At 35.2% G+C, this 13,646-nt stretch overlaps 1 protein-coding gene across 1 annotated transcript; it reads left to right on the top strand.

The window, feature by feature from the left end:
* The first annotated feature begins 1,131 nt into the window (after positions 1-1,131).
* On the top strand, positions 1,132-11,382 carry LOC140164489 (large ribosomal subunit protein eL18B-like). The gene is made up of 6 exons (XM_072187779.1): positions 1,132-1,220; positions 1,348-1,434; positions 7,782-7,889; positions 8,416-8,514; positions 9,047-9,170; positions 11,006-11,382. The coding sequence occupies exons 1-6, from the start codon at positions 1,218-1,220 to the stop codon at positions 11,149-11,151; spliced, it is 567 nt and encodes a 188-aa protein (XP_072043880.1). The 5' UTR covers positions 1,132-1,217; the 3' UTR covers positions 11,152-11,382.
* The last annotated feature ends 2,264 nt before the right edge of the window (positions 11,383-13,646 follow it).

The raw sequence follows: 13,646 nt of genomic DNA, 5'->3' as shown, positions 1-13,646 counted from the left end.
GATGGTACAACTCATGTCAAACTTGTCACAGTTATTGTGATCGTATCACACAAGTCAATGAGAAACATGTGATTTTGGATTTAACACGGTTTGGAAAACGTTTTTCCATCTTTAGCTCCCTATCGGGCAGTCAGAACTTCATAGTTGGGATGGCTCGACAACAATCTTCCCAAAATCGCATTTTAATCATTTTTAGATGACCATAGAGGGAAAGAATTGAAGATTTTTTACAGCTTCTATGGCAAAAATTGATCAAACCGATCACCCGACGGTGCCCCTTTGAATTTGGAGCTATCACAAGTCAGCTGTTGAGCACAATTTGCCATTGAAATTACACGTCCGACTGTTATGAAATTATTATTGTTAAATGGTCAAAATAACCAGTGAGGGTTCTTTCATTTTACCTTGTTAAAGTTCCCGGCAGTTATTACTTAGGGGCTGTGCAATAATTATGAGCCGGGGGGGGGGGGGGAAAATTTCCGAACGGCCCGCCAACGCTTGCCCCCACCCCTTTCGGCCCGCCAAAAATCTTTGCTCGGCCCCTCCCCCCCCCCCCCTTTACACATGCCAGATTTTTGGGATCCCAATTTGCAGTTTATCTTAAATGGTCCAGATAATATATCTTGCGAGCGCAGCGAGCAGGAAAATTTGCATATTAAAGCATTTCCGTATCGTACTGTTTTCCTCAGCCTTTTTAGAGCGTAAAAAGGCGCCCCATGAATGTGTGCCAAAAATCGCTTCCCCCTTTTTAGTGGCTTGCCAAAATTTCTTGCCCCCCCCCCCCCCAATTTTACCCTCCCATAGGCTATCAGCCTTTTTTCATCCCAGTAAGGCCTAAAACAAATTTTTGATTGGCGTAACATAAAAAAAAATGGGTAGGGATTTTTTTTGTAAATTGCGTAATTTTTGCGTTTGATAAAGGACTCGGAGCTTTTTCTTCTTTTTAAAAATTTATTTATTAAATTTTCTTTTTTAAAAATCTTTTTTGCAAAAAAAAAGTCATGGTCGGGCATATATATTTTTAGGGTAGGTCGGGTTACGCCAATCAATCAATTTTTTTAGGCCTATTATTATGCCTGTATAAATCATGATAATTGTCAATTTTCTTTTTCAATTAGAGAACTGGTTAAATGAAAGCAAACGTTGGTGGCGCTATTGCTTTTTGCGAAATTTGTCCCATCTTACTTTGCGGCTTCCTCTTCGGTCATCTCACCAAAATGGTGTGTATGTGTGGTTGAAATATCATAAATAAATCTTAATAAATCTTGATAATCCCGCAAGTGTTTTAACCGAAATCTTCATATTATATAAAATAAACGTTTCCCTTCTTTTTTGTTTATTTTATAGGGTATCGATCTTGACCATTCGAATCTGCGGAAGGTCCGCAGAAAGGAACCCAAAAGCTATGACATCTACTTGCGGCTCCTTGTGAAGGTAAGTTGAACACGCACACATTTACATGCATGCATGTTCAGGGATAGTGTGGTACAATAATTATGCATACCGCGGGGTGGTGATTTACAGAGGGGGTCAAAGATTCTTTGGCAGGCTAAAACGGTGAAAGCATTTTTCTGGGGGGGGGGGCGTTCGATTTGGCAGGTCGAGGTGAGGGGGGCAATTTTTGGGCGATCCTGACTTTTAGACCACCTTCGCTATAGTATATGGGTCATTCCATGAAGTTGGCACTCGGGCCCAAATTGGCTGTTGCTGGTCACTCATGGAATATGTTTTTCTTGTTAAGTTTTTATTGTTATTTAAATTTATAGTACCTGGTCATGTGTCTTATGGTGGGGCACATTTGCGTTACAAGCACTGATTTTGATCATGTGTCTTCCTTTTCACTAAAATTGATACATGACTAAAACTAAACATCTCACACTGGTCAGCAAAACTATACATTTTTGGAAAGCTTATGTTCCAAGGAATCCAACTATGCAAATTTAAAGTTGGTTTACAGGGTGTGTAAGAAAATATATAGGGTGATATCATGAAAAAATTAAATTTTACTAGTAAATTGATTATTTACTGCATTTGCTACTGATATGGAATACCTCAAATGAAATCTAATTTTGGGACAGGCAACACTATGAGCTTTAATAAAATGTATACTTTTGCTATGTTATGACTGACCAAAGTGGTGATACAGGGTGCGAAAATATACATAACTTCATGCACAAAATGTTGATTACATTTTTGAAAATATTTTCTTTAGAGTGTATCCTACATTTATTTTAACTGCATATTTAGATTCCTGGGGTAAAAAGCTTTCCAAAAATGTATAATTTTCCTATCTTAGGGTGTATAATTCTCAAGATACAACAATTGAAAGCCAAAATGCATGTTGTGACTGAAAATTTTTGCATTTGTGTGTAAGTGAATAGTAAAAAATTGTGGTTCTTGTGACTTGCAGTTCTCAGTGAATACTTGTAAACACGATTAGATGAAATTAATAGCTGAATATGAATAATGAATAAACAAGCTTTCATTTCAGGTATGATTTGCATGTATAGCACACAATTTGACAATGATATAATTAAAATTCAAAAAGATTTCATGTCTTCAAAGCATTTGCCATAGAGATTGTACATACTCCTCTACCACATATCCTCTACCACATATCCACCAGGTTTACCTTCGTTAACGTTTTAATATTTTTCGCTAATTAAACGAATTGGAATTCCAAATTGTGAAACATATTTGAAAATTAGAATAATCAAGCTGTATAATGAGCCCAAACTTGATGCAATTGGACAAAGAATAACTTTGTGACAACAAGTTAAATCAGAAAGGGAAGAGAAAAATGTAACGCCACCAGGTATTTTGTGGTCCCACCATAAGACACATGACCACCTATGCTAGGCTTTCAAATGATACCAAACTTGTTGAAAAACAATAAGTTTTTGCTTATAAAATTTTGCAAATGTAATCAAATTCATCCGAAAAAATGGAGTAAAAGTGTGACATTGAAAACAGTAGCATTACATTCAAATAGAAACAGTTTAATTTGTACATATGAAATGATTTCTTCCTCATAATTGTTTTAAAATGTACAAAATATAATGTAAAATCCGCAATAGCCAGATTAGCATATATTTTGTAACTTATGTTGCACCCTGAAAATTATGTGCTACGATGTCACGTTTGGTGTCCCCTTGGGTCAATTTTTACAGGGCCTCTATTTTGAACAGACTTATAGTTACAGCCATCATTTTAACCTGAATTGTTAGCTATTGACTTGCTATTGATGGAAAATAGGATAGGAAAAGTTTATTTTAGAACCAACTGTAAGCGGAAATGTTCCCTTCCAGGACACGGTGTCCCCTGTTACATCGTTGACATTTTTACTGGTTATTGCCCAAATATTATAAGAAAGTCACACTTGAAAGTTCCAGTTGCCACTGTAGTACTTACTCTTGGACAACCTTTTAGGGACAATAAAAAATATGGGCTTTATTTAAACTACAACTGAATTACATTGCATTAAAAACATGGTGTCCCCTGTTACATCGTTGACACACTGTTACCTAAAAAATTAAGCTGCCTCTACCTTCAAACAATATTGACAGATTTTATGTGAATAAAAAACACAAGTTAGTGGTATGGAATAGTAAAAGCACAACTAAATGGGATTTTGTATGTTGCTTTATACTACTCCAACTGAAGCAACGATGTAACAAAGTAACGATGTAACACTAACAGGGACACCGTGTCCCTGGTTTTATCCACAGTAACTCAATGGGAGTTGATGGGATTGTCTGCAGAAAGGGTAATATACTAAATATTCTGTGACAAAAACTCTTGAGAATGTTGAATAAAAAGTATCAGAATCATTTAATTGCAAAATTACTGATCTTGGAGCAATTTGAATTTTTGGATGCTATGTCACACTTTGTGTCCCAATTTCATGGAAAGACCCATATACTAGGGCTCAAATATTACTATTTCATCAAGGTTTAATATTCTAACAAGCTTAAACTAAAAGTTTCATCTAAGGAGTCAAGCTTTAAACTATTAAGCAACAATATCCAACAAGCTAAAAACGATTTTTTTTACCCGTTTTTTAACAAGCTAAAACCAATTTTTGAAAAGAAGCTTTAACATCAATTTTTTCATTGTAAAAACCATCTAAAGAGTCATTCCATGCCAACTCAACATAGGCATCAATGAACATGAAAGTTAACCCATACTCATGGATTTTTTCCTTATTTTATGTATACTATTGAGAAATAAAAAAAATTGAAAATTTGAGGTCGTAACTCCCTTTCGTTTCCGCGCTACAGCAATTTGAAATTTAGGGGGCCACGCGAAAATAACGCGTCGCGCGGTCTACTTTGATTTTCAGGGTGGCGTAATTTCATAAGTACCTATATATCCCACACCCCTGAAAATTTGTATTCTGGGCTAACTTTTTGTGTAGAATCCAAATATGCAACTTAGAAGTTAATAGGATATACCATATTGAAGATATGATGGTCTAAACATAGCCGAAAATCAAAGCTGGACCCACTTCAGGGGGGTCGTATCACCAAAACCCAAAATATTTTTAAGTCCCAAATTTTTTCATAAGCCTGCACCCCCTACTACTCACACACACAAAAAAGAGCTAATTACAAAATTTTGTTCAACTGAGTTACAGGTCTTCAAAAATGAAAGAAATTAATTTTGGCCCAAAATAGACCCCCTGAAAGTCCACATCGGACACCTCGAACCAACTTCTGGTTGATATATGTTTGAGATATGCCATACAATGTAGCCTGCGAAGTTTCAATCTGGTTTCTTGATTCCTTCACATTGAATCAACAGCATCCTTAGGCCTATTCCCATTGCTCTCTATTGGGCAAAGTGCGTTGACCCCATTTACTTAACTATAGAAGTCTATGATGAGAATGATACTAGTGATTCATAGTGAAGGAATTGAGAAACCAAAATGCCTCTTTCAAGGCTTGGTTATGGCCACGCGTTTTGAACTCGCCACCCAAAAATGGTGGTGTTGTTACGCTTTTCCAAATCGAGACTCGTTCAAATTGTTATATCTCTGCTTAAACAAAAGGTATTGAAGTGTGTTTGGTGTCATTTTGTAGCTATATAAGTGCCCTAACAGACCTCCAAAGGAGAATTGTTTATCAGCTAAGATAGTGGAGTTAGAGTTGTTTGAGTTCAGAATGACCAAGGTGGTGGATGAGGCGGTGGCGGATGAGGCGGTGGCGGTATGTGCAAAGTCTATGGGAAATAAAGATTTTGTGTGTGTGCGTTGAATCAACTGATCATATCTTTGCATCCATATGGGCTACAGACATGGTTAAGAGCTTTTTTGAAAGATTATTAATTCTGTTAATTGTTTTTAATCATTTTAACTCTTTATGATTGGTTTAGTCTATAAAATGCAAACTTTTATGTACAAAACTACCCGCTTTCATATTAAACACTGTAGTAAGCAATGCGGATGTCTTCAAAATCTAAAAGTTGCTGTAAATTTTAATTACTTATCCTATCATAGTCAAAGTTTACATTTTCTGAGAGGAAATTTGATGAGGAATCTAAATATGGACTTACTTTTTTGTATGGGTTAGGGGTAAAATGTTTCAGTTCAAAATATGTTGAATTGTAAAAAAATTTGAACATATTTTGGGACACCCTGTATTCCAAGATTACCAAACAGCTGTGATTTTTTTTTCTTCCAGAGTCAGTAGGCTCCCCCTAACCTCTAACCAAATCAATGTTGTTTACTTTCAGTTTATAACTGCAAGTTAGTAATAAGCAATACATTAAATGACCCATTTTTTTATTTGGATTTTTTTATTCCACCCTGTATAACTTCAAGGTCACCCTGTACAGTGAGTTGAAATGTGTATATTTAAATTGCTTTGGCCTTCAGCTTTCCAAAAATGTATACTTTTGCTAGTTTAGGGTTGATAGTTGTGGAGATATTCTAATTTGAAACTTGATTGGTGTAAAAATTCATAATATTTGTGATGTAACGCTAAGGGTGGCGAGTTCAAAACACGTGGCCATATATGGCATGTAGCTCAAACATATCTCCAAGAGAAGTTGGTTCGAGGTGTCTGATGTGGATTTCCAGGGGGGTCAATTTAGGTCCAAAATTAATTTTGTTCATTTTTGAAGGCCTGTAACTCAGTTGAACAATTTGGCCTCTTCTTTTGTGTTTGAGTAGTAGGGGGTGCAGGCTTAAGATATACTAAGAAAAAAAACACTATTTGGAAACGTTTTTATCTTGAGGGGACCTTGAGTACTGGTACATAACATGAACATACATTATAACATACATTTGAAAATTGAAATGATATTTTGCAATGGTACAGGTCTTTTAAGATATGATAAACTCATTCTGGTAAAATGGAGTTGGGCCCTTCCACTCAGGTATTCAATTGAAAATGTGAACAAAATAAAGAAGGGAAGAAAAAAACTAATGATGTAAGAAAGAAAATTAAGCTAAAAGAAGAAACTAACGGTAATCAGGAAAATGAGGAAATGTAAGAAAAAATGGTTCACTTTTTAGTAAAATAATGAGAACAGAATTAAATAACATGGAAATGGGAAATCACAAGCTAAGCAGCAAAAGAAGCTAATTTTGAAATATGTAAGAAAGGACAAATCATTCAGAAAATAATGGGATGGGGGTTAAATAAATAACATGGAAAAGGAAAATCACAAGCTAAGGAAATATTTTTAAAAATGGGAACAAAATAGCCATGTAAAAGAAACTGCCAGAATGAAAGAAGCTTGGATGTAAGAAAGACAGATTTAGTTAAAATTTACTTTTCCAATGATTCTACATGTTCAGTAACTGTTTTAGTGAACGCTTCCATTTACTCATCTCTCAGAGATGCCAATCTTCGATTTAAATCGAATTCCGATTTTTTGTATTTTTCCAAAAAAATCAGATTTTCTATAAAAAAAAAAAAAAAAATTTTTAATTTTCAAAAATATTTTTGGCCAAAAAGCAAGTTATAGACCTAAATTACTTGTTATTCAAGGTTGAAACCATAGAAATACTGCTATTTCAAAAAAAAATTGCCAATTTTATTTTACAAAGTTGGATAAAGTTGTACATTTTGATTACTTTTGCTTCTATTGAACAGTCAGGAACACATTGAATTAATATACATTGCTAGCTGTTCAGTAGAAGTAAAAGTAATTAAAATGTACAACTTTATCCAACTTTGTAAAATAAAATTGGCAATTTTTTTTTTTTTGAATTTTGAAGTAGCAGTATTTCTATGGTTTCCAACATTAAATGACAAGTAATTTAGGGCATATAACTTGCTTTTTTGGCCAAAAATATTTTTTTGAAAATTTAACAAAAAAATAGGGGGTGGGGGTCAAAAATTTGATGAATCATCGTTTTTATATTACGCATTATATATATCCATTTCAGCCATGTAGGCCATGTTATTAGGCCAAAAAATACTTTGGAAAATGGTCTCTCATGTACAAAAGTATAGGAAACTGAACATTTAAAACCACTTTTTTGGGATGAAGGAAGCACTCACACCCTTAGTTAGAACTGATTCCGGCAATTTATAAATTAAAGGTGAAACCAGAAGTCGGTAAAGAAAAAATTTGGTATAATCTTGGGAAAAAGTTCTGCACCTTGTAGAAGCAAAGGAATGAAGTAAAACAGTCAATTGAAGAAAGAAATTAACTTAAATTGATCAAAAATGGTAAAATATTGATTTAAATAAAAATCTTTTGATTTAAAATCGATTGATTTAAATCGTGCCAACCCTGCTTAATTTGTTCATTGTTTTTATCCTCAACAGCTGTACCGCTACCTGGCCAGACGTACCAATGCCAAGTTCAACAAAGTGGTGTTACGGAGACTCTTCATGAGCCGTTCCAACAGGCAGCCAATGTCCATTGCTAGGCTGGTAAGTTGTAGTGAAGCTAAAATACTGAAAATAAGTTTTGGCAATTCACCCCAATGTACCGGTAAATCACAAAATGGCCCAGGGAAAAATGTATTGATGACATGGGTTATTCCATGCCAACTTAAACAGGGATGTACACCATACCTCATGGATTTTTCTCTTTGTTTGGGTACGGTATTGAAAGATAATCAATGAGAAATGAAAAACCTGAAAATTTGAGCCTCTAGACTGTTTCGTTTTAGCGAAGCATCAATTTGAAATTTACCTGGGATAAGCATGAAAAATGTGTTGTTGCCCAAAAGTCCAACTTTAGGGGGCCATTTCTCCCAAACTACACCCCCTAGAACATTCAATGTCTCTTCTCAGGGGTTTTTCAGGTTTTCTCTATTGCACTCTTTTTACTCGCCCTGTAATATCTTGCAGTTTTTACCCTAAGGCAAAAGTTGTAATTGTAATTGGAAAATTTTAATCTCCAGAATATCAGGGCCAGAGATCTCATTTCACGATATCACTTTTATCTCTGCAGATTCGCAAGATGAAACTAGAGGGACGTGAAGGAAAGACAGCTGTAATTGTAGGATCAGTCACCGATGATCTGCGTGTCTTTGACATCCCCAAGCTCAAGGTAACATATAGATCAATAAATAGGGTTTGAACAAGTTCGCTGTCAGACTTTAAAAAATTGGCCGATGGCATATGATTAAGGGGAATGAGTCGCATGTCGAAAATGAGTTTTACAAATGTTTCTCAAGAGGACATTTAGAGCTTTCAGAAACTAAAAACCCCATGTTCATGTGACTTTTCTTTGTGAAGTAGTTACATCAATTTATCAATTGCTGAAAACAATATCAAACAAAAGAATTTTAACACTTTGTTTGCCAATATCTCAAAATCAATATTGGCGACATTCGACTCATTTCCCTTGATCATGTCACATATTGAAACCTTGTTTCTCATTACAAGTTCCTGTTCTGAAAAGCTTACGAACACTACTTGAGATGAGGATTTTAAATGGTCACTTGCCCATGGTTAGTTACATGATTGGTGTTCGCTTAACTGAAGTTTGGACTTAATTGACACGCACAGTAACAAAATTTTCACCAATTACAAGCCAGACAAAGCACTATAATTATATATTTGTTTGTTATTTGTCACAGATATGTGCCCTTCATGTGACAGACCGTGCCCGGTCTCGCATCCTGAAAGCTGGAGGAGAGATCCTGACCTTTGACCAGTTGGCTTTGAAGGCACCTAAAGGACAGAACACAGTGCTCCTGCAAGGTAAGACTTGACATGAAATAATTAAAACTCATTTTTGTTAATAACAATCTGCAGCAGGGTTCCCTATCAGGCCATGGCTTCATGATCAAACATCTAGTCCAATGATCTTATAATTTTGCCATAAAATTAGTACGGTGGAAACTCAATAACACAAAGTTGTGCGGAATTCAAATTTTACTTACTGTTATCAGGAGTTTGTGTTATCCAGTTCTAATAACATGTGAAATGTATGCTTGGGAATGTAAAACATACTTCTTGTTATCAGGATTCGTGTTAACGAGTTGCCACTGTTATTGTATGGTGAATTTCAAAAAATCAAACTTATTTGATTTCAGAAGATCATTCCTCATATTCAGAATGCAATTTGATGTGTCTGATGTGCTCTCATGTCCCACAAAATATACTGTACAAACGTCGCTATCCATTCCCTTAACTAAAACTTTGAAGTGTGCAATGTCTGTTAAGTCAGAAGTCCTCAGCCAATACAATTAGTGAGCTCAGTTACTTTTTGTAAAAGTTGTAAATGAGCAGCATTTTGTGTTGAGAACAAACTAGATGCAGTTCAAAGACTGACACACAGCCCTCGAATTAAGGATCTGAAGGGGTACAGCAACTTTTTTAGGGCAAGTTGATAATTGCCGTGGATTTTCACTGAAAAGGCAAGGCAGCACGGCAATTTGTAATATTTTAAAAGGGCATCAAGGCAACTGTTGAAAATTTGAGAAGGGCACCAAGGTAATTTTTCAAAAGCGAATAGATGCATTACCGTCAGCTGAATTCGACACCAAAGTAAAATTTGACTCTCAACTTTACACTAAAACTAACCTGATTGCTTAAAAAACCTGCTTTATAATAAAAAGCAATAAAAAATCAAGTTTAATTTTGCGATCCCTAGTTCTGAGCTGCAAAACTGACTCGAAACAGTGATGAAACAGCTGTAACTTTGGTAATAATATTGATCAAATTCGCCGGGATAAAAACTATTTCGTGCAAAACATATCTAGAGATGGGCTCACATGTACATGATAAGACGTTACAGGAAGGGTATCGCCATCGGTTTGCAATGGGAAGTCAATGTTTGATAATCGAGAGAACAATTGATTTGCCCAACGCTCAGATTTTGTTCACGACACAAGGTCGAGGAAGCTTTAGTTACTAACAGCGTTTCTGAGTGGTCGATAGTACGTTGAAGGTATTTCTCTGACCAATCGAGAAAATGAAGTCGGATTTCTAGCAACCAGAAATGTATAAAAGCCGATGTGATTGGCTGAATATGTAAGCTTATGTAGGGGTAATGAATATTAATTCACAACAAACTATTGTGTATGTGATTGATAGCTGGGTTTATACGATGCTCAAAATAGCGATCGTGTTTAAGATTTTCGATTTAATATGCCACAATTTTGCGGGATTTAACCAGTACTTGTTAATGATTTTATAATGAAGGGGCAGGGCTGGCGGCTAGGGCACCCACGGCAACTTCATTTAGGGGCACGGCAAGTGACTGCCGTCGGTAAAGGACATATTTTGTGGGCATTACGGCAATGGGGGTGGGCACACACGGCAATATGCTGTCGGTGCCGTGGGTTAATTCGAGGGCTGCTGACAAAAGTCACCCATCTAATGATTACTTTATTTGGTACTTTAAGTCTTCTGTCTATCAATTTGCTTTTGTTTTTAAGTATACAGGTACTTTTTGTGCTCGGTATACTTACGTGTATAGGACTCAATTGATCTAGAAGTTGAGGTTTTCCCCGAAATCATGTAATTGTTGTGAACTCCTTTACACATCGTTGTTTCAATTAAACTTATTCTCCTCTTTTTATCTTCTACAGGATGCAGGAAATCCAGGAAAGTGTTCAGGCACTTTGGCAAAGCCCCAGGAACTCCACACGCACGTACCAAACCATACGTGCGCTCCAAGGGACGCAAATTTGAGAAAGCACGTGGAGCGCGTAAGAGCAGGGGTTACAAGAACTAAAGTGCATCATCCAAGGCTCAAGATAGTATACATTGCATTGAACAACATGACACAAGTAATAGAAACATTACGTGAAGATAATCCATTTGTAATTGTTTGCAACCTTCTTAATGGTCTGAATCTTAAAAATGGACTTATAAGAAGATTGGAAATGATGCTAAGGACACGTACTATGGTTGTACTGGAACAGGATAGTGATACAAAATAAAAGAATAACAGAATGGAAAGATATATCTAATGGAGTTTTTTGTTTTCTTTTCATTGTGAGCAAGTATAGGCAAGAAAAAGATTGTTTGATTGTCCTCATCAGAACAAGCTCTAATTGGGACAAGTTTTTACTTTACAAAAGAATACAGTCTATTATACAGACCATAATTTTGGAAATTGTAGAAAAAGGTTTATTTTTTCTTTCAAAATAGTAGACATCCTGAAAAGTTTTCAAAGTTTCTTAACTCATGAAGTGATATAGTAGAGAAATATTTACACCTATTGGGACAATTTATTATTAGCTGATTGGGTCATGCATGATTTGGCTATTGACCTACCGACCTTAAGGGATGGGGTATGAACGTTTGGACAGTATTTATTGTGGGACATTAGAGCACATCAGACACATCAAATTGCATTCTGAATATGAAGAATGTCCTGATGATATCAAATAATTTTAATTTTGAATTTTGCAATGTAATACACATTTCATGGCAAATCATTAAAAATTTATATTTTTGATATTTAACAGTACTCGAAGCAAACTTTATAAATCTGATGATTTATACTTAAAGTGTATGTAGGTGGGATGAAAAGCCAACGATCAAATTCTGACCTTTCGTATTGAAGATATGGATTTTTTTTCCTAAAACACCAGAAAAAAAAAGGTCTTTGGGGGAAAAATCCATATCTTCAATATATGAAAGGTCAAAATTTTCAATTGATCGTCGGCTTTTCCTCCCAGCTACATACACTTTAAGAATATATCATTAGATTTATAAAGTTCGAGGACTGTTATATATTAAAAATGTGAAAAATATGAAATTTTAATAATTTGTCATAAAATTTGTATTATATCGTGAATTAAAAAAAATTCTTCGTATCATTCAGAATGCAATTCGATGTGCTCTCATGTCCCACAAAAAATACTGTCGAAACGCTTAAAACGCTCATTCCAGATCCCTTAACCCATAGGATCTATGGATAATCAAACAATTTTGTTTTTTGCCTTTGTAGTACCTTATGTTCAAATTCTTTCACTCCTTCCATGGTTAATCATAAGCACATATTTTGCGGACCGCAGTATCAAATTGTGCATCTAACAGGAAGGTGAACAGATATTTGGAAAATCAAATTCTTTAAAACTTGCATATAGGGGCCCCTGACATAAAATGATGTCCCTTTCAAGCATTCATGCAAACAGAACATGAAAATGTGATAAATTACTTATGGAATTGCGGACATATATACAGCGTTATACTGATAGTCGACAGTATTTTATTTTAAATGGTAATCATGAAATTGATATCAAATGAAAGATCCAATTTTTCTCATTAACACAGAGAACTTGGGAGTTCCAAATGGATGTATTTCTGAAGATATCAAAAAACTCAAAATTAGTCTCGAACGTGGTATACCACAGTCAAGACTAATTAATTAGACAGTTTTCTGATAATTTCTTCGGAAATATACCGATTTGGAACACCTAGTTTCAATGTGGTATTATGAGAAAAATATCAGCTTTCACCTGATACCAAAATCTACATTTTGATGGGGTAAAGTGGGGATGAGGCTGTCAATCGGGTCACCCACCTTTAACCTGATCCTGGAGTATTTCCATGCAGTTTGTCGGCACCGTCTAAAACCACTGATGTCGCTATCAAACTTGAAGTGAAATAAACTTGGTCCAGCAAACGCAAAACATTTAAATGTCTTCAAAAGAGTGCACTAAGGTTGTAAGAAAACGTTACCATATCAAGTTAAGGGGGTACTACACCCCTGCCCAATTTTGTGCCTATTTTTGCATTTTTCTCAAAAATTATAGCGCATTGGTAACAAGTAAGATATGTATATTATAGGGCAAGGACTACAACTACTGCACTGGAAATTTTATTTCAGCACAGACAACAGTTGTGGAGTTACAGTCAAAAATGAGGGAAAACCAATATTTGATCAATAAATCAATAACTACTTGCCTTGAGTTGCTGAATTTACAGTGCAGTAGTTGTAGTCCTTGCCCCTATAATATACATATCTTACTTGTCACCAATGCGCTATAATTTTTGAGAAAAATGCAAAAATAGGCACAAAATTGGCCAGGGTGTAGTACCCTTAAATGTTTTAATAACATTTTCAATTAAGTTCACCAAAACGTTTGTAACTAATGTTTTGTAAATGATGATGATGATGAAACAAGCTTAAGATATGTTTCAGTATTATTTTGCCAAGATAAAATAATTCTTTTAGATGAAGCTGTTCAATAATATTACATGTCAGTGTTTGTCAGA

This window comes from Amphiura filiformis, chromosome 11 (assembly GCF_039555335.1).
Source record: "Amphiura filiformis chromosome 11, Afil_fr2py, whole genome shotgun sequence".
Lineage (NCBI taxonomy): Eukaryota > Metazoa > Echinodermata > Ophiuroidea > Amphilepidida > Amphiuridae > Amphiura > Amphiura filiformis.
This window is presented reverse-complemented; position numbering and strand designations above follow the sequence as displayed.

Bases quoted from the DNA above. Each gene is read 5' to 3' on its own strand.
- LOC140164489 (XM_072187779.1), top strand. The intron at 1,435-7,781 runs GTAAGTTGAACA...TATCCTCAACAG, and splicing joins ACTTGCGGCTCCTTGTGAAG to CTGTACCGCTACCTGGCCAG. The intron at 7,890-8,415 runs GTAAGTTGTAGT...TTATCTCTGCAG, and splicing joins CAATGTCCATTGCTAGGCTG to ATTCGCAAGATGAAACTAGA.